The 22,524-nt window shown below is 33.4% G+C and overlaps 1 protein-coding gene across 1 annotated transcript; it reads right to left on the reverse strand.

Annotated features, from left to right (window-relative positions):
• Nucleotides 1–154: 154 nt before the first annotated feature.
• Nucleotides 155–15,078, reverse strand: LOC126828576 (GDP-fucose transporter 1). The gene is made up of 6 exons (XM_050558429.2): nucleotides 14,914–15,078; nucleotides 10,800–10,860; nucleotides 9,023–9,163; nucleotides 8,422–8,538; nucleotides 7,340–7,448; nucleotides 155–6,651 (listed from the first exon to the last, which is right to left on the reverse strand). The coding sequence occupies exons 1-6, from the start codon at nucleotides 15,006–15,008 to the stop codon at nucleotides 6,104–6,106; spliced, it is 1,071 nt and encodes a 356-aa protein (XP_050414386.1). The 5' UTR covers nucleotides 15,009–15,078; the 3' UTR covers nucleotides 155–6,103.
• Between the last annotated feature and the right edge of the window lie 7,446 nt (nucleotides 15,079–22,524).

Here is a 22,524-nt window from a genome sequence, read left to right on the forward strand (position 1 = left end):
TTAGTTTGTATGTTTATATGTAAGTTTGTAAGTATATTTTGTCATCTATATGCTCTACTATTTGTATATTATATCAATGTTTAACAGGGCGTCTTCTTTTAAGAAAATGTATAACTGCTGTAAGACCTTTAGAAAATAAACAAACACAGCAATATTTTGATTTTAACCCTCTTTATATAAAACTTTAAATCACACAGCGCAAATTTCACAAATTCCCCCAATTAAGATATGATTTGAGTCATACATCTTCGAAAATACATTCATGGAAACAAACTGACTTCACAACACTCACATAAATTCTTCCATTTTTCTAGAATACCAAACCGAAAAATGTCTAAAGGAGCAAAAGCATTACCGTGACATCATTTGATAAAAGTCAAATCTTGATATATAGCAAGGATTGTGAATATAGTTATGGAAAGGGTATTCAAAAAATATGCCACAAAATGAAATTTAAGACAATAGATTATTAGCCTAAAGGCTACATTCTTTTAAATAACTAGTCTATTCAAAGCAATATGATAAATTAGGCATAGTTACATAATACTCAAAATTGACTTAAAATCATTACAATAACATCAAAGAGACAATCCGTGCTTTAAACACTGTGATAAGTTATATAATATTTATTATCAGGTAATTACTAGGGTTCTCTCATAAAATATAAAGTGAATTAAGCAGGTTACTCCTTCGGGCATATTTCTATTTAGCTGATAAATACAATCTGCTTGGCTGACAGGATAAAATCAGTAATTATGGCTTTGATCATTTCAACTGTCAGACACGCAAGTATGAGGGTTAAAATATTGTATGTATTTACCCAAAAATTTAAAGCAAACTAATATGATCAATTCGTAATGGGACTATCCCGATTTGAACAGAGTCTCAAAAATAAAAGTCTGAGGACGTATGAAATTTTTAGCTCTTAATATTGAGTCGTTTGGACGTGAACATCAAAACTGCTTATCCAGACATGTTACTCTTTTAAGATTTCGGGTCAATTTTTTCGTTGGGTGACCTGATAATCGATTCTCGTTCCTTTAGAGGTCTGTACAGTGCATGACCCACGTGCTGTACTTAATAACGAAAGGTAAATTTCACCTATACATTATTTTTATAAAATAAAAGTCTGGTTTTATCCATTCACCGCATCATACAGCTTGGGGCGCCGTCTCCATTTACAAATGAAGACTGACGGGTTTAAGTTGTTTAAAAATGTATCACATATATTGAGTTAGTTGCTCGATTCTAAGGTAGACGATTTTAAGGGATTTTAACACAAAATTAAACAGTTTTATTCTCAAAAATATTATCGGGATTGGCTCTTTAATAAATGGTACCAATCTCTTGCACAAAGCTAGCAATCTCTACTAACTAACTCGTTCAATGGCTATTTCTGATCAGATTAACATGAGGCCATGAGATTTCCAGATGGCATTGAATAGTGAGTGCTATTAGCATAGAATAATTAAAACTATTATATCTCCCCTCAACAGTTTGCTTCAATAATTTATGCTTAAAAAATCTTATTTCTTCTATTTTGAATCTTGCTAATAGACAGGATAATTTTCCCTCCAACATGGCTAATTTACACAAGTGTAGAAAGTGTTTGAGTCGAGGTTGGAAACTTTACATAAAAACATTTAAGTAGTGATAAATCAAAAAGGGAATATATACATGTATTAACTTTTTTCGTAAATGTAAATGTGTGTACATTGATACTATAACAATACATTAAATCAATAATGCTTCTTCAGTGCATTTACAAATTAATAGATACATATAGTAGATACATAACAATTAAAAATATAATTTCTAATCATAATTTTAAAAATAAGAGACATAAATTATAAGTGAAAAGGAGTTAATTCACATCCACATCGGTAATGTTAGCATGAAGTCCTGTTCCTGAAGCAACGACCCTGAGTTTTACAACATCTAGCATGTACAGAGTTAAAGCAGGATCAAGCCTTCTATTGAAGATGGCCTGAAGTATGACTTGTCAGGTTTTATCTTCTTGCCTATATACATTTATAAATACGAGGTTAGCATTTTGTGAACACAGAATTTTCAAACGAAGCATAGATTTCTATCAATCTGATTAAAACACAGATCCTATTTCATTTTGTTTTTTCTAGTTCAAAATTTCATTTTACTTGTCTTTACTATACTAGGATCTGGAAGAGTTGTTATATAACCCGCGTTGTGGACGATATGGTGGATTAGTCAATGAAACATTCTGGTGTGAGGTGCACGGAACTGTGGGTAACCCACTAGAAACATCAACGCTGATTGGTTAATCAAATGTCTGACGTCGTAGGGTCAAAAGCCGCTCATATGACCTCTGATGGGACCTTCCACTACAACCGGTCAGACCTTCATGTAGTAGACGCCACCGGAAGTATAAAAAACAACGAAACGAAATATAGATCTGTATTTTAATCCGATTGGATTTCTATCATCTTTTATACTTGTCCATTGAAACACGGATAACAAGTTATTCCATTATCGAGATGCATTTACTCTAAGAATAAGATCCTGAGATTTCAGCAAATCCATCAATAATAAATACATTGCCTCTTGTATTCGATTCAATTATTGGCTTAATGAAAGAAAAACCATCAGTGTATTGAAATGGGAATGTAGAGTGTTGCACTTTCTGGAATCATGAATTTTTCTAATAAAAATTTAAACCGGTGAAGAATCTGAGTCATTGTGAATGTAGTTGGCAATGTAACTATCGTGCTGTACATTCCATATATAACTGAATTAGTGATGCTATGAAATTTCTGACAAGGGGTTGTAAACTTTTTATATAATTAAAAAAAAAACACTGCCCAAAAGAAGTTGCAGCCTTTTTTAAGAATCCCCTCCACCCTTATCTGACTGCACCCCCACAATTTATAGAACCTTGAACCATAGATCTAAAATATCTAAAAACATTTTCCCCACATAAAGGAGGTGACCATTAAAATGTGTCACCAAACTTTTAGGTATTCTACTGCTAACATCTTTTATATTTCCCCCTTTTTAAAAAATAATAAATGCCAAATTATAAATTATGTAACAATCAAGTAAAAATTATGTAAAATCAATGAAAAAACACAACAAGAAATGAATAATAAATATAATTTATACCAAAAATATATCTATAAGCTAACAATTGTCACATAAAAATAACAACATACGGAATATCCAAAATATAATACAAATCCCTCTTTTATATACAATATTTTATAAACAAGTAAAATAAGTGTTATCTTTTCAGGTACATGTAGCATATGAAGTGTTGCAATATGGGGAATGTAGGGACTGAAAGATTTCAATATATGTAGTAGTAGTACAATCTGACTAAAATACAGGTCTATTTTTCGTTTCGTTTTTTTTATACTTTCTATGGCCTACACTACATGTACATGAAGATCTAACCGGTTGTACTGGAAGGTTGTGTCAGGGGTCATACGAGTGGCTTTTGACTCTATGACATTAGACATTGATTAATCAATCAGTGTTAATGTTTCTAGTGGTTTACCCACAGTTCCGTGCATCAAACGCCAAGAACTCGCCGTAACCGACCATTTCATTGGCTAATCCCTCACTTCAACCAGAACGCCGGTAATATAACAACTCTTCCAGATCCTAGTAAAGTATAGACAAGTAAATTGAAATTTTGAAATTATAAAAAACGAAACGAAATAGGATCTGTGTTTTAATCAGATTGGTAGTACTACTACCTCTGAAATTTACATTAATGTCTTTTAGTACATGTAGTACTACATGTACTGAAGGACACTAATGTCTATTTCAATATGGGGTTATACTGCAGACATGTAGGAAACTAGGGGCATATATGTGGTTACTTTTGTATTACGATAAATGATAGAGAATCTTGATTAATCAAGACTACAAAAACTTGAGCAGAGGTCAGAAGGGATTATCACATAGTTAATGAAAAACAATAATATGGCATTTTAGTGGAAAGCAGAAAAATGTGGTTATTGCATTCACACAAAGAAGTGAATACATGACAGGTTGGCGAAGAAAGAAAACAAAAACTGACGACAGATATATCAATTTTCACCAGTGTAGGCATTCAATATAAATATTTCTAGGGATGTATCTCACTGACACTATTTACATTTATTCTGAGATAATGATGTAATAATCTTTGAATGTAAAGCAAGGAAAGTGATTCGAACATGAGTTAACTAGGATACATTGGATGAATCTACATTTCTAGTAAACATGAACAAATGTTATGTTGTCTTCCTAACATTTAAGGTATGTGCAACTCTTTCACACAATAATTTATGATAAAATGAAATGGGGTTTAGGGTCTTATTTTTCTGCATCAATTGGGCTAGTGTGTGTGTGTTGGGAGGGGGGGGGGGGGCAGGGGGGTATATGCCATTTAGTGAGCTGTGAGGAAATTGTTTTGACAGCTTTCTTGACAGATTTCTAACTGTCCAGGAGATCTTTGAAGTGCTGTATATGGTGAACACAGGACTGTTTTTTGTCCTATCCGAACTACAAGATGCTTTTCCCACTGACAAGGGAAAATCTGACTGGAGTCCCAGGAAAATCATGAGAATCTTTCTCGGCCGACACCGGGAACGAACCTGGTTAGAGAGTGTGCGAGAGAGTCAAAAATTTACACTATTTTTAAAAGCAGATGAGGGGCAATGAATTACACATGTCATGTGTTACAATAATACATTGATGGTCAATTCTGTAGTGAAAAAAGCATCTCATAAAAATGATATGCAAAATGGTGTTAGATATGTGAATTTAAATTTAAATTATCGTGATTTAAATTTAACTTATCGTGATTTAAATTTAACGTGATTTAAATTTCACTTATCGTGATTTAAATTTCACTTATCGTGATTTAAATTTCACTTATCGTGATTTAAATTTAACTTATCGTGATTTAAATTTAACTTATCGTGAATCAAAGTTCAATAAATTACATATATCATTATAAAACACACCATGTAAAATCCCAGTTTACGATAACAAACATTGTAAACCAAACACTCAGCTGTAAATTAAATGAAGGAACTGAAGCAGTACACTATTATATATAAATTGTCAGTATGGCATTCTCTGTTAAAATACAAAATTTTACAGGATTAAAAGATAAATTACCAATGAATGAATGAATAAAATGGAGTTTAACATCCTACTTTTCTGCAAAATTACCAATGAACAAGTGAAAAATGTGATTACATAATTTTATCCCAAGCCTGAAACCATCAGATAGAAATAGCTGAAGATAACCAAAATTCCAAATACAAACAACACTTGGCTATAGGACATACCTACATTACCTACACTTTCTTATCTTGTCTGAAAACTAAAAGCAATCTATATGTTTATAGATGGTGAACAAATTGCTTCTATTATTCATAAATCATAATATACATTTAATTTGTAAATACTCAACAGTAATTCTACCTGCAAAATACAATCATTACGCTGTCAATTAGCTCTCTCTTAGTTCTAAACATGGTGCAAGATCAATGGCAGTGCCAGTAGAATAACATATTTTTCTGGTTAACTTTTAATGCATCAGACTAATGGGAGTGAATCTTTGTTTTAAATTAACATAAATTATGGTTTAATATGTGATTACAAATTGAATATTTAATAATTGATTTGCCCCCAAAAAATGGTATTACTGTATATAAGTAACTTTTTTGCCATCTTACCACGATAACATACATTTTATATGAACCCACATGAAATTAATTATTTCAGATTTATTTATAATAAAATTCTCTGTAATAGCAAGCAAAGCAAATCAAAATAAATCTAATAAATACATTGGCTTTTAATCTATTTGTAAATAGCTCCAGGTAGATTCCATTAAAATCAGAAAAAAGTTTTAATTCACCTGATCGATTGGTTTTTCCCTTTATAATAATGAAATTATTTGGAACAATTTCAAATAAAAAAAATAATCACCCACTTTTGTCATATCATTGATACTGAATTGATACCGGTCAATATCGAAATGAATAAAATGATATTATGCACCAATTCTAAAATATATAGGATTTTTACATGAATCATATTATTATGTAAGATGATATAAATGTGATCACACCTTCTGTGGCAGAAGAGGACCGTCCTCCTCATCCTTGGGTTTTTCCACCGATTTAACTTGGTCCAATTCATGTTGCTGTTTCATTTCTCGACGTTTAACTTCTGTATAAGCGCTTGATCCGAACAGTACAACCATATTACTAATCCACCATAAAAATGGCTTGACTTCACTAAAAGCTATACAAGCTATAACAGTCTGTGCACAAGCCTTGGCGGTTCCAGATATGTTGTGGGTTAAAGGTGAAGTAAACTGAATTTGAAGACCTGTTGCATAACCAATACCAAATCCACAAACTCCAGCCACTGTCATCATACACCAAAAATATGAACTTGAGATTAGGGGAAAATTATAGACTTCTGAAGTCTCGCCAAATAAAACGATAAGGGGCACAAATAAAACACAAGCATTCAGATTATTATATAGAGATAATCTCCAGACATTATTGTCCACTAGAGGTAAAACTTTCTTTGTAAAGATAGAATTGAGTGCTACACAAGCACTGGCCATCATTCCAAAGAAAACACCCATCAAAGATAGAGATCCTGAAACCGAAAAACAACCAAACCATTAAAATATATTGTTACTATGAATGGTTAAATATAACATAAACTTGAGTAGATAAACATCTTTAAAGAACTAACTGGGTTAAGCTGGTTTGTTATTTCGAATATTGATAGGACTAGAAATGAAATGGGGTATTGTCCTACTTTTCTGCTCTGACTGGGATAATGAAGACAGGCATATGCCATGCTGTGTGGTATGAGGGAAATTTTGCCCGAACAGCTCCTGATGGTACTAGATCTATCTATTCATTATGTCAAATTTTTGTTTTGAAAGATGTAGTGGAAATCTGTTAACTATTTTTAGTTTCATTTATAGCTTGCTATATGTAGACATTAAAACACAAAATCTGTTTTATCTCAACATCAGCTTTAAACACAGAAGTAAAAATCTGAACAAGTATTCAAAGGATTTATTCTTAAATTTAGCGATTTCAAACATAATTTTCTAATGAATTTACTGGCCACAGAGCCTTGTTGCGTAAAGTAATTAATCTACACATCAATATCGTGGATAAATTTTGCTATAAAATCTAATGGTCGTATTGACGGTTTCTAACTGAATGTCATATATATAAATGAAAAGATGTAGATTCTTGTCTTAGTTAAATAATACATCCAGATACACTGGTCAACCATATTAAATAATTTAAGAAAACCTAATCAGTACCTGTAGCTCCTTCCTGATTAACACCCAATAAAAATCCACTAATAATAACTAAACAACATGCTATAGCTTTTCCTGATGTAGACTGACCCAACATAAGATAGGTAAATACCTGTGGACAAAATAAAATTCAATTAAATCTATATATATATACCTCATGTTAAAATATAAATCAAATACTAGGAAAGTATATATTAGATAAGGGAATGGAATGGGGTTTACCATCCCATTTTTAGACTAACATAGTTATCTTATTTACTGTATTATGTGTAATCTGACAGCAGTTCCTTCTATTCTTCTGCGAATTCCAGCTGTAACAGGTTCTATTATGTGAAATGTATCTACAGATAGTGTTTGTCCTGGTGGGGACTTCTACTTCCAGACAAGCTGAAATCATGCTTGATTTTGAAGGTTCTAAATTCTACATTATAGGAGAGACTTTTCACAGCTCAACTACCTCAATTAAATATGTGATGACATAAATAATAATAAACAGCATGTACTTGTATACATGCATGCCAACTTTGATACATGAACTCTTATTTCCCTCCCATTCAAATGACTAGATAGTAGATGCTAATCCTTGCCAGGTCCTAGACCACTGAGGAACTTTCTTGACCAACACCAAGATCAAACCCGAGAACTCCTGTTTTGTGAACCAGCTTCTGAACAACTGATACCACTTAGACTCCTATTGGCATGTAACGACCAATGAATGATATTTTAGAGTACGCTACGGTACCAGAATAGACTAAATGATTTAGTTAGTTTACTAGCATTCCTGGCCAGTAAAGCTTGTCAAAAGTTGGCCTGGTATAATTATCCCTCTAAATGAATATGCACCAGGAGATTAGAAGTAATGGTGAAAATAATGCAGCTGAAATGTGATTTCTGGAATGATATTTGGCTGGAAATCAAAATCAACGAACCACACAGACTATAACAACTTCACTTTATATTACCTTACTTTCATTGTGTCTCAGTATACGAGTTAAGTGAAACATGAATAATGTTGGTTTGACAAGCCAAGCAAAAAATATAAACACCAACTATACATAGCTAAAATTATAATACATTTTACTTACCACATTAAATACTGTTGTTAATGATCTGCCGATGTAATAGAAAGCCACGCCTACATATTTTAAACAAAGGTTGTTAAAAGATATCATAGACACAAAGACTAATGATAATGGCAATACCTGTAATAAATTAACATTAAATTAACTTTCATCCAAACTTTAACAAGATCATATTTAATGTGAAAGGAGCAGTAGACTAGAATACCAGAAGGTTTGAAATATAAAACAGATACAAAACAAATTGTTTGCTATGCTAACTTCTAAAATATAAATATAACTAAAGTAAGAATTTAATGGTAAGGGCTATTCCATTACAAATTACTATCTATATTTGTAAACCACTGCTACAAACAGTTCTTTTAAGAAGAAATTGCATCCAGTTCTTGTAGACCCATTGCACCCTCAGCTCATTTTAAAAAGCACTCCTCTCCCCTAAAAACAAATAGTTTTAAAAGCAATGGTGCTTAGTTTGCCCAGACTTGTAGCCTTGATCAATGAATACTAAGTTGCATTACTTTTTTACAATGTTTTAGTTCAGCAGTAGTTTCTGCTTCACACTCCTACACAGTTTATCATAAGTGGAAACGAATGTCAAGATACTTACGCCTCTGATAATAGCAGGATCAATTTTAAAAGGAGGTACTTTCACTATATTTGGAATAACACCAGCCAGAAAACTAAAGAATGCAATCAATAATACACTCACAACACATTGAAACCATGTGATGAAGAATGGGGCATTTAGCTGAAAAAAAAAATTAAATATTTCAATATAACTGATTTAATATCTTTCGTTAAATATCTTTTAACTGGCAGTTAATAGTTTTGCAAAGTGAACAGGGCTATTTTTGCCAACGATTTATACATACATTTATAATGCAAAAACATAATTACAGAGTACAAATAGAAGTCAAAAATTCCAATTAATGTATCTGCATGAAACCGTACACCTAAATTGCATACGTCACCCTACTAACTCAAAACTATAGTATAAAATAAACTTGTTATGTGTGAAAGAATGTTTTTCACTCTTATTCTGTTGTGAGTATGTTGCCATGTTGGTCTAAGAAATGTTTTATCTTTTGGATTGGTAAAGAGAAGGTGAGTTTGTTTCAAAAATACGTAAACAAGCGGTTGCCATGCAAGATACGCCAACTTTTTGCAAGAGATGGACAGAAAGCAATCTAAAAAAGTGATTTTTCGTTCAATCAGGGGACATAATCCAGGAAGTTATGGTCCGATATGTGCGAATATCAAAAGCGGTCGAAATCTCTAGGATATAAGCATATATTTTAAGTTTCATCAAAATTGTGACCTCTAGAAGGTCCACAACCTTGGTATTATATACATTTACATTATTTGCGTTTAAGGAGCGGCCATTTTGTCAGGTACTTTCAGTCCAATTTTTACAAAATTCGAACTCAATCACTATCCAGGGTGTAACTGTAAATCAAATCAAAATTGTGACCTCTAGAGGGTCCACAACCTTGGTATTACATACTTTAACACTATTTGCATACATAGAGCGGGCATTTTGTAGAGCAGTTTTGGTTTGATTTCCATGAAATTCAAACTCGCGTAACGTAACGGTGATATTTGAATGATTTTTTTAAATCGAATAAAAATTGTCACCCCTTGAGGGACTGCAAGCTAAAAACAGGATTTTTCACAAAATTCAAACTCGATCATCATTATGGTGTAACAGTGATATATTTGAACGCTTTTTTAAATCAGATAAAAATTGTGACCTCTTGAGGGACTGCAAGCTAAAAACGTGATTTTTCTTACGGTCAGATATGTGCGAATATTGACAGAAACCAAGGAATTTGGGTTATAAACATATAGTCCAAGTTTCATCTAAATAGAATAACAATTGTAAACTCTAGAAAGACCACAAGCTAACGTGATTTTTCGTACAATCAGGGGCCATAAACCTGAAAGTTAAGTTCCGATATGCACGATTTTATCGAAAGAGAAAAACAGAGATCTTTGTGATATAAACATACATTTTCAAGTTTCATCAAAATTGTGACTTCTAGAGGGTCCACAACCTTGGGTATTACATACTTTACACTATTTGCGTACAAATTGATGTGTAACATCTTTAAATTATGAAATGTTACGGCGATGTATTAAGGCGAATTCTGTAAAATCTTCCCCAAATTCCAGGTAATGGCATTTCAGGGACTTTAGATTAAAAAAAACTCACATCTGCGGTGCTTGGCTCCTGACTATGTCACTCGTATTAGGGACATGTGCATCAGTCAGTCGCATTTTTGCTACCCCCGCCCCCCAAACAAAATCGTTATGTACACCCCTGATTATAAGTTGATGCTTATAGATACTCACAATACACTCCCTTCCAAAAATTACATTCTTACCTTTAAGTCCTTACTACTGAGTAAATATTTGTTTAAAAATACCATAGATATAGATATTGTCCTGAAATGTATAAACATAGGGTACAATTACATTTTTATTAATAAATGTAACAATTATAATAATATAGGCTTATTTATCCAAGAGCATTTGACGCCCTAGGGGGGCCCATAAATATCTTTTTTTGCAGCGGCATAGCCAGTATTCATGAGACAGAAGATGAATTGTGATGTACATTATACTATAATTTATGGTTCAGTGTGAATAGACATATTTCAGTTATTCATGAACATAAATATATTAAACTATATTATATAGTCTTAATATACATGCACAGGGTGTGTGTGGAGGGGAGGTGGGATTTCTAAAATCTGTTTTACTACAGCTCATAAAGATAGGTTGCCAGGCAACGAAACATATGCCCACAGCAGCTAAATCGTCCGGGCAGTCAACAAGAGTTGTCGCATATTTTTAATTTTCAATAATGAAACATTTATAATACAATAAAATCTGATTATAAATTTAAAGTCAATCGGATATTAACTTTGACCTCTAGAGCGTCCACAAGATTTTTCAAACTGATCAAGGGCCATAACTCTGGCAGTAATTATCACAAATCGCTGAAAATCAAAAGGCTTCTTCGTCTCATGACCGTAAACACTGTGTATAAATTTAAAGTCAATCGGATATTAACTTTGACCTCTAGGGTGTCCACAAGATTTTTCAAAGTGATCAAGGGTCATAACTCTGGCAGTAATTATCACAAATCGCTGAAAATCAAAAGGCTTCTTCGTCTCATGACCGTAAACACTGTGTATAAATTTAAAGTCAATCGGATATTAACTTTGGCCTGTAGAGCGTCCACAAGATTTTTTGAAGTGATCAAGGGCCATAACTCTAGCAGTAATTATCGGAAATAGCTGAAAATCCACAAGATTTTTCAAAGTGATCAAGGGCCATAACTCTGGCAGTAATTATCGGAGCTTGCTAAAAATCAATAGGCTTCTTCATTGCATGACCTTAAACACTGTGTATGAATTTAAAGTCAATCGGATATTAACTTTGACCTCTAGAGCGTCCACAAGATTTTTTGAAGTGACTTTGGCAGTAATTGCTGAAAATTGCTGAAAATCAATAGGATTCTTCGTATCATGACCTTAAACACTGTGTATAAATTTAAAGTCAATCGGATATTAACTTTGACCTCTAGAGCATACACAAAATTTTTGAAGTGATCAATGGCCATAACTCTGGCAGTAATAATCAGAAATAGCTGAAAATCAATAGGCTTCTTCGTCTCAAGACCTTAAACACTGTGTATAAATTTAAAAGTCAATCGGATATTAACTTTAGCCTCTAGAGCGTCCACAAGCAATTGTGGACGCCGGACCGCCGGACCGACAGGCGGACGGGGGCGTTGACAATATACGACCACATTTAAATGCAGGCGTATAAAAACGATCTTGGCTGCCCTTGGACTAGGAGTTGAGTGACCAGTAAAAACACTTTTATACTAAACTGATTCCCATTTGTAACACACATTTGGGGTGGGGAGAAAAACACAAAAAGTTTTGATCACTTCAATTTATATGGTTTCTGTTTTTGTTTGCTACAGGAAATCAAAGGTAAAACTATTTCAAATAACTTCATTACAACTAGTTGTTTTACAAAGAATTTAACGGTGCTGTATAATTTGATTTCGGTGCAGTATTAAATGATGAAACAATCTGATTAAAACACAGATCCTATTTCGTTTTGTTTTTTATAGTTCAAAATTTTGTTTTGTCTGTACTACATTAGGATCTGGAAGAGTTGTTCTATAACCTGCGTTGTGGATGGCGTGAGGGATTAGCCAATGAAACCATCTGTTACGGCGACTTCTTGGCATGTGGTGTACGAAACTGTGGGTAAACCACTAGAAACGTCAACTATGATTGATGAATCAATGTCTGACATCATACGGTCAAAAGCTGACTCGACCTCAGATCTTCATGTAGTGTAGGCCATTGAAAGTATAAAAAAATGAAACCAAATATAGATCTGTATTTTAATCAGATGAATTGACAGTTTTGTCTCCCATGATAGGATGTCCAAGGAAGAAAACTCCATTTTGCAATATTGGGTTGTAGGAGTCATCCACCTTTTACAAGACGTCAGAGAGTGAATTTAAATTACTTCATAATAACCAGGTTTTTTCCAATTTTTAAACAGTGTAGTCGGTAGCCTATATTCGATTTATGGATGCTACAAAAAGGGTCAAGCTCTTAAATGTGGAACACAAGGTAACATCGATTTATGGATGCTACAAAAAGGGTCAGACTCTTATCCGTGGCATGCAAGGTAACACTGATTTATGGATGCTACAAAGAGTCAAACTCTTATCCATGGAATGCAAGGTAACATAGCTACGGTAGTCTAGTTGATATATACTGTATTCTTCAGTGGATTAAGCACAGTCAGGTATTGAAGTGCAGCATAGGACTGGGGTTTTCTTTTTTAAATCTCATTATTTTCTTTAAAGATATACATGTATATATTCTAGGGGTTTTTTTAATTATTTTTTATATACGGTTTTTGAGTTCAATACACACAAAACCCCTTTAGTTTGGTTGATAAAGACTGTGGTTTTCTTTTTTAAATCTCATTTTTTTCTTTAAAGATATACATGTATATATATTCTAGTTTGTTTTTATTTTAATTAGTCTGGTTTATAAAGACAGTGTTTTATTGGTAATAAAAATTTTGTGGGATGGCTTAAAAAGGGAGGACGGTATTGGCTAAATCTTAGGAAAACTTGAGTTGAACAAAAATATTATAATCACCCAGGGCACAGAATATTGAAACAAATATTAGTCTAGAGATACATTACAATAGCATCAATTGCCATTGCCCATGGCAATTGTACAATTTATTCAGATCCCTTTTGTATATACTTATATGTATGTATTTGCACATAAACAATATTATTTACAAAACAAACAACAATATTTTTATTGACACAGAATTTTAATACAAATATTAGTCAAAAAAATAAAATACTCTGCTGGAGCGTTTGAAACTATGCAGCGATAATTAATATTTATTGTATTAAGATTATTTATTGTAACTTGTAATACATGAAAGCCTGTGGCAAAACATAATACAACATGTTACAGACTGATTAGATAACAGTTAAGTCAACATGTAGCTAAAATTTAAGCAACAATGGGGTACCTGCAACTTGGGATTTACATTGCAGACAACATGTGGCACCATCAACATGCTGAATTTATAGCCTACATGTATTATAATTTATTGACTTCAATTCTCTCACTTCTGTTTCTGAGATTCACATACTCATTTGCCAGGATCCATATTACAAAAATTATTACACACAAGCAGAAATATTAAAATTGTTTAAATATCAATCAGTGACAATTAATTATCTCTTCAACAACAGGAGATTACTTATTTTCAATTTTCTTAAGAGGGGGATAACCAGGCACGATACTGGATCTTGACCGATCTGGAAAATATCTTTCCATGTTTATACCCACAATTCTAACCCTAACCCTTCAGAATAGTTTTAACCACAATCCACCGTTGTTACAGCTTCAATTTGTACGTTTGACATGTAATTTATAAACCTAACCCAAACCCTAACCCTAGAGAAAGATATTTCTCAGATCGTACAAAGATCTAGTTTTGTGCGATAAGCAGAGTATGAGTGGTAGATCAGGCCTACATGTACATGTTTCCTTGTCACCCATGACATGCATTGATAACATCCCTATAGGTGCACATATTAAACCACAAACAGTAAATGTCAATCAGGAACAATAAATGCAATACATACAACATTATATATATACAGTATATAATAAATTAATAATGAGAAAAGTATAAAAACTTAAAAAGGGCAGAGAATCTTATTTGTCTGCCGTTCTAAAGTAGCCTATAAGTATCATTATTATTTTATAGGCCATGGCAATGTGATTGTAGATCTAGCGAGCACTGGACTAGAACATTATTGTTTTGTGTAGTACTAAAGTACTAGGCCTAGTAGGTAGGCTACACTTGTACAGGACTCACATTGACATTGCACACAGGGACAATAAAATACAGTTTAATACTCACCAATAAAATGCCACCACGGCGGCTATTTTCAGGGATTTTGACGTAAGCGATTCCATTGCTACTCTCTTTCCGTTTACGTACGTAAATGATCGCATGTCACGCTTGACAATCTTTATAAGAATTTCATCGATTCACTTGACTGATTCCCTATTCTCATTAACAACAGTGCAGGATGAGAATGAGAATGTAACTTGCGTGTCGATGTCGCAATTTCTGAAACCGGTTTTTGTTTATTTAAATATATTATTTCTTAATCATATTAGAATTCTTCTTTTCTTTGAGTTAATTCAGTGCCATAATTGAAGACATTTCTTAAATTAAATTATCCAATAACTTCCAACGATAATATAAAATATTTACGACAATGCATGTGGCAGTGTCTAGTCTTGTTTTACAGGTCGCATTAATTTTGTCGAAAGAGTAGTCTAAAATTTCGAATTTTCCAGTCCTTCTGACTAACCCGGTTATTTACGGGAAAATAAAGTTTTGTGTCAATAATATATATTTAAATCACTATCTTCAACTACATAGATAATTCAGTTGTATTTATTCTAATCAGATTGTCATGCCTATAATTAGCCTATATGCCTATACCTGATACATTAATACCTTTCGTTTCGGTTGTTGTGTTTGTAACTAATTTTATAACTTTTGACCGGATGTAAACAAAAACAAAAGGTGAACGTAGAAATTGAGAAATTGTGGAAAAGTAGAATCGTGTTATAAATCAAAATGGTACAGTAACTAACTGATATAATATGTAACAAGCATGGCCTGAGTAGAGCGAAGCTGATGTGATTGTTGTTAAATATAAACCTTCATTATTCAGTTTCTCTAGTGATACAAATAATGCTAAATAATTTCGTTTTTCCAATTTCCAAATAAATTGATTTTTAATTTAAATCTAAATTAGCAATGCAAAAGCTTTTTTAAATTTTTGAATCTGACTAAAATTGAATATTTACTAGTTTTCTAACCCCTCTCCCATTTAAAGATACATTATGGGAGATTTTAATAGAGAGTTGGCCATTCTTGCTATAACAGTTCAAAAAAAGATGATGAAAGAAGAATATATTGAAAATTTCAGTCAAATTACTTTATTCTGAACAAAGTTATCACCATTGTAATTTTTGACTAAAAATAAGAGTCAAGTCTCTCTTCACCGTCTCCGAGAATGGGTGATCGTTTGATTGACAGGCGTTAACTCCACCTACATAATCTCGATTATCAAGTAACGTTTTCAATGACTGTGGTTTGAGACGGGATTGCAATTCAATTCGTATCACATTTATTTTTACTACAAATTGAAAATAAGACTTTTAATGATAAGAAGCGAAAGTTTGAAGGAATGGACCAAATCAATGAGGCATAATTATAGCCGACTTCTTGTTAGCCTGCGTGTACTCTTGTACTAACTGGTAGGCCTACGTAACTCCCGGAGCAGACAAATACTAATAGGAAACAGTGATCCAATAGGGCTGGAATTCAACTGGGGTGATGCGATGTTTATCATTTTCCGTAATTTTTCTGTTAACACAAGTGACAAAAGAGCGTATAATACCGACATCCGAACTCTCATTTTAACCACAACTAAACATAATATCAAGGCCGTATATATCGAACTTTCAATCAAATTGACTGACATGTGGCCTCGCTAAACAGCAGTCTCGCTTCGTACACTCTATCATTTAGCCTCGATCTAAAATTTCCGGGAGTATGACGTCAACGTAACAGTTAATCTCCGCTTACGACGCCATTTAAAAATTTAATCAGTCAATGAAATCCTGTTTAAATCCAAGCCGAATCCAAACCATCCGTGGGTCTACAGAGTTGATTTTGTGCTTGTTGTGTAAATAAAGATCTAATTTATAATTTATATGTCATCTGAAGCCTAAATAAAGACTTGCAATATTCAGATTTAGCTCTTTCATAATGTATGTTTAAGAAACGCCAAAAAATTTTAAAATCGATTAAGAAATAAGAATGTTATTTCACTTTTATGACCCAAAATTGATCGATGTCAGTGACAGTATACACTTTTTATACGTCCACATTCATAATGTGAACGTATTATGCCGTCGCCCCTGTCTGTGTGTGTGTGTGTGTGTGTGTGTATGTATGTGTGTGTGTGTGTGTGTGTGTGTGTGTGTGTGTGTGTGTCTGTGGTTCGCCTACAGGGCGCAATTCTTCATGGATTTTCTGCAAACTTGGTATACTTATTCCTTATACCCCAAGGAAGATCCCTATTGTTTTTGGTGCATGCCCGACCCCCCGGGGCAGAGCCACGCCCATTTCTAGTATTTGTTTGTTTGTCGTCTACAGGCCACATTTCTTAACTAATAATCTTGAAACTTTGCATACACATTCTTTGTACCCTAAGGAACATCCCTATCGTTTGGGGTGCATGCCAAACCCCCAGGGGCAGAGCCACGCCCATTTTCTTTTCGTGTGTCTTTGTGTCGCCTACAGGGCGCAATTCTTACTGGATTTTCTTCAAACTTGGTATACTTATTCCTTATACCCCAAGGAAGATCCCTATTGTTTTTGGTGCATGCCCGACCCCCAGGGGCAGAGCCACGCCCATTTCTAGTATTTGTTTGTTTGTCGTCTACAGGCCACATTTCTTAACTTATAATCTTGCATACACATTCTTTGTACCCTAAGGAACATCCCTATCGTTTGGGGTACATGCCCAACCCCCAGGGGCAGAGCCACGCCCATTTCCCATTTTCTTTTCGTGTGTCTTTGTGTCGCCTACAGGGCGCAATTCTTACTGGATTTTCTTCAAACTTGGTATACTTATTCCTTATACCCCAAGGAAGATCCCTATTGTTTTTGGTGCATGCCCGACCCCCAGGGGCAGAGCCACGCCCATTCCTTATATTTATTTATTTGTTTGTCATCTACAGACCGCATTTCTTAACGTATCAACTTTACATATTTATTCCTTATACCCTAAGGATGATCCCTATTGTTTTTAGTGCATGCTCGCCTCCCCGGGGCAGAGCCACGCCCATTTTTGTATTTGTTTGTTTGTCGTCTACAGGCCGCATTTCTTAACGTATCATCTTGAAACTTTGCATACTTATTCTTTGTACCCTCAGGAACATCCCTATCGTTTTGGGTGCATGCCCACCCCCCAGGGGCAAAGCCACGCCCATTTTCTTTTTCTATGTGTGTGTGTCGCCTACAGACCACAATTCTTAATCAATTGTCTTGAAATTTTTTCATATGAATTGCTTATACCCTAACGATGACCCCTATTGTTTTTTTACCCCCAGGGGCAGAGCCACGCCCATTTTCTTTTCTTTTTATGTCTGTGTGTCACCTACAGGCCACAATTCTTAATCAATCGTCTTGAAAATTTTTCATATGAATTGCTTATACCCTAAGTATGATCCCTATTGTTTTTGGTGCATGCCCGACCACCAGGGGTAGAGCCACGCCCATCCCTTATATTTATTTATTTGTTTGTCATCTACAGATCGCATTTCTTATCGTATCACCTTGAAACTTAGCATACATATTCCTTCTATCCTAAGGAACATCCCTATTAGTTGTGGTGAATACCCAACCCCCAGGGGCAGAGCTACGCCCATTTTCTTTTTTTATGTCTGTGTGTCACTTGCAGACCGCATTTCTTAATCGATCATCTTGAAATTTTTTTTAGACTTATTCCTTATAGCCTAAGGCTACGTTTTTACACTTATTCCTTAATCCTAAGGCTGGCCTCTATTATTATTTTTGGTGCATGCTCAACCCCTTGGGACAGAGTCACGCCTAATGTTTGTGTGTCTTGTGTTTTGCCTACAGGCCGCAATTCTTAACCGATCCTTTTGAAATGGGGATACCTATTCTAAACGTCATGCTTTTAGAATAAAGACATCGATTGTTTTAAAATAAAAATTGTGTTCTGTTAATGTGAACGAAACGTTAAACTGATAGCAGTCCTACAACCCAGTTTTATTTCACAGACCCTCAATGCAAACTGGACCATATCAAACAAAACAGGAATGTGGACGTATATTGCTGCGTTAGCGATGCTCTTGTTTTTTTAATTTGCAAAAAAAGCAATCATTGAAGATATAGGCATTAAATTTACAGGAAACATCCATCAAACCATTAAAGGAGCTAAATCGCTAACATTTGGGACCTAGAAATTGACCCAAATAGGTTGCAACGCATATATAATATAATCTGATTGTATATGAACTGATTTACATTCAATTGTTTCCGTTTTGATTCTAATTTCAAATCAGTTATGTCCAGCGAAATACGGCCTGTGTCTCAACCCTATAGCAATTTCTAGCGTCTGGTTATTCCAGTCTATTGAGCAGGCTCTCCAGTTTAATATGTCTAGCGAGTAGCCTCGTTCTATCTGGTCACTTGATGCAATTGAAGCTAAAACGCACTATGGTACACGATTCGTGTACCAATGGTAAAATGTTTATTTTGTCTTAAATATAGGATATCAGAAGCCTGTCTTTTCCTGGTAAGATCACAACATCAATGTTGATTTGAATTGACAAATAATTCATATTTTCAACGTGTATGACTTTGGATGATATTGAGTTAGAGACTTAGCTACTTTAACTATTGATTGGAATTTTTAAATTTTGGCTATATAATTTATTTCCTTTGATATAGGGGTCTTTCTATGAGAAAATACATTTACTTTCAGTGACGAGCGCCATTTTTGTCTTTTCATGATAATTTTATTTTTTCAAAATATAAGAAATAAGATGTCGTTGATGTTGGTGTTCATACAACTTCCCGAAGTTGCAGAACAAAAATGACACATTTTACAGTCAGTGTTTTTGACATTGATAAAAATAGTATCAGTGGCGCCTCTAGCAAGCATTTGCATTGCTATCTAAATTGTCTGATTAATTCTGTTTTTAAAAATAAACAAACAAAAAAGTGTGAGAATTATTTTCATTGATGTCAAAAATATGTGATGTCATTAATTACACGCGTCATAGCATGACTATGGGATGTGTAAACGAGACTTGTTGGTAAGTTGGCATGCACTTTGCCAGTTTTGCCCAATGCTTTAGAGCTTCGCTTTATATTATTAGAATTTGTTTACTTTTGTTAGAACTATCTTTGTTCTAACTGTGTTCTGTTTTTGAGAAGGTCGTTGTTTGTAACTGACGTAACTGCCTCATCAGCAATCACTTTCAGTTTCACCCTAATTTATTTATTGAGTGTTGACATTTATTGATATCTGGTGAAATGAGATGATGAAATTTCCCATTTCTTTATATAGGGTCTCCAAAAAATCCTGCAATGCACTTGCACGGTTCCCCCCTCTGCATATTTAATTTTAGTCCAAATTGACCAACCTTTTTTGATAAGGCTTAAGAATAACTGCCATGGCATTAGTCAAATTAGTACCATTAGTATTACTAATTTACTGACAACTGTGGTACATGACATCAGTGAATGAGAGCTATCAGCATGTTGGGTTATTCAGTCTTTTGTAGGGTAGGAATCTAAGGATATCAAATGGTAATTTGCCGTGCTCATCCTGTAGTTAAAGATTCAGGATCATATGATTTAACCATTCATGTTTTTTCTTGTTGTATTATGTAACCATAGAAAATATGGGTAATGTTTGATATAATTATTAACCACCATTCTCTTCCCTGTGATATGTAACCAATAAGTGTCATATACTTGATGTCAAACTAAAAGTTAATTAAAGGAGCAAACCTCTAAATCTAACTCAATATTTTCCATAATATTTCAAATTAAAAACACAAATTATAATTCGATATTGGTCCATATCTTGCTGAGAAAATATGGGATCCTAATATCCAGTATTTAAGACACAGTGAACATTCTAGAATCAGTATGGTACGTACATGTACCGTACATGAGTGGTATATTCTATGGTTTTGGGTGCTATTTGTAATGAACAAAGAAAATCATTGATTCACAAATGACAAAATAATAATAAAAAAAATGGTAGATTAGACTGTCGTTCAATTTTGACTTTCAGGTATTTCACCGAACATAATTGATAAGAAATTACAATTATTTTTGTTAAAAATTGAATATAAATCACTTTCATACATAGATATTAAATTAACATATGTGCTTTTTTACCCATTATTGTCGATTTTAAGGTTAAAAAAAATAGAGCCATAAGCCCTTTAACTTGTTATGTACATTCATATTACAGATTCCTAAATTATTTCAATGGTTGATTGGTGTGAGCTTATTTTTATCGATATGGTTGGCTGTTTTGTTAGAATATGTTAAATCAGATATTCTGGACAGAAATAAATTTACTGTTTTATTGGTAAGTGAGTGTTATCTCATCAAGGAGAACTCTTTAAAGTTATATTTTCTTGACATTCTTAAAAATGGAGTTTATTTAAACAGTTGACAAATGACTTCATTATGCTGGAGGGCATATAAATCTTTATTTTGTTACAGAATGGTTGAAAAGAGATAAATAGTTTATATTGGAATATATTGTATCATTTTCCAACATAAATTTGCATTACATTGCATAGCTAAAATGGAATTAGTGTTGGATTGAAATCTTTTTCTTGTATGATTTTTTAAAAAAACAAAAAACAATGAACATGTAAGTCTTCAAATTAATCTCATTGATAGCTAAGCTAATGGAGATAAATCTGAATATAGTACAATATCCGAATTTTTGAATGTAGCTAATTAAAGAGTTCAATTTGTTTGAAAGGAATTGATCACATTGTAACAAGTCATTAGGCAGATCAAACGGATTAATTAGTGTCAATATAATAAGATTAAGTTACACAGTATTTGTGATATAATTTACAATTCTTATTTGTCCTTTCAGTTACCATTATATTTGATAATTGCATTCGGGGTAAGTATTTAATCCTTTACATCTATGTTTAACGATACCCCAATTAATTAGGTAATTGGTCATTTGTAGTTTTCAATTTATAATATATTAGAATATTAGGCTGGTTTTAATTTTTTTTAAATTTATTGTATTTAACACTCACTCATTTCTGCCATATCAGAAAATAAGGTGGGGTTTAATGTGCTGGTTTTCTGCACTACTGTCCCTTGCAGGTGATACTACAACTCAAAAATTGCTTGCCATTTCTTCAATTTTTAATTAAAATGGCTAAAACTTTGTGAAATACCTGGAATGGTCATCCCATTGTTTTCTGTCTTGTGAAAACTATGTACAGATCATGCTATATAACTTTTCTCCCTTGAAAAATCATAGTTTGTTGACATCTTGGTACTGAAAACAGCCTTTTTTGGCCTGGTTATCTGGAAGAGGCTAAGCAGACAAGGGGTACTGGGTTGCTTTAAATCGTTTCGCCCCTGGTTGTTTCTGTCCTGTAGAATATAATCTTTTGAAAGAATTATTTACTGGTTCCCAGACCACGGTTGTTTGTGCCACTGACTTGAATATTTAAAGGAGCTAAATTGCTAATGTTTGAGACCTAGAAATTGACACAAATGGGCCGCAACACATATAATAATGTAATACGAATATATATAAACTGATTTACATTCAATCATTTCCGTTTATACTCTAATTTTAAATCAGTTATGTTCGGCGAAATACGCCAGAATTCTCAATTGAATGGCAATCTC

The sequence above is a fragment of the Patella vulgata genome, chromosome 7 (genome assembly GCF_932274485.2).
Source record: "Patella vulgata chromosome 7, xgPatVulg1.2, whole genome shotgun sequence".
Classification (NCBI taxonomy): Eukaryota; Metazoa; Mollusca; class Gastropoda; family Patellidae; genus Patella; species Patella vulgata.

Coding starts and splice junctions, on each gene's coding strand:
- LOC126828576 (XM_050558429.2), bottom strand. CDS start 15,008: ATGCGATCATTTACGTACGTAAACGGAAAGAGAGTAGCAATGGAATCG. Junction 10,861..14,913: donor GCCGTGGTGGCATTTTATTG/GTGAGTATTAAA, acceptor TATACATTTCAG/GACAATATCTATATCTATGG. Junction 7,449..8,421: donor TAACAACAGTATTTAATGTG/GTAAGTAAAATG, acceptor TTTTGTCCACAG/GTATTTACCTATCTTATGTT.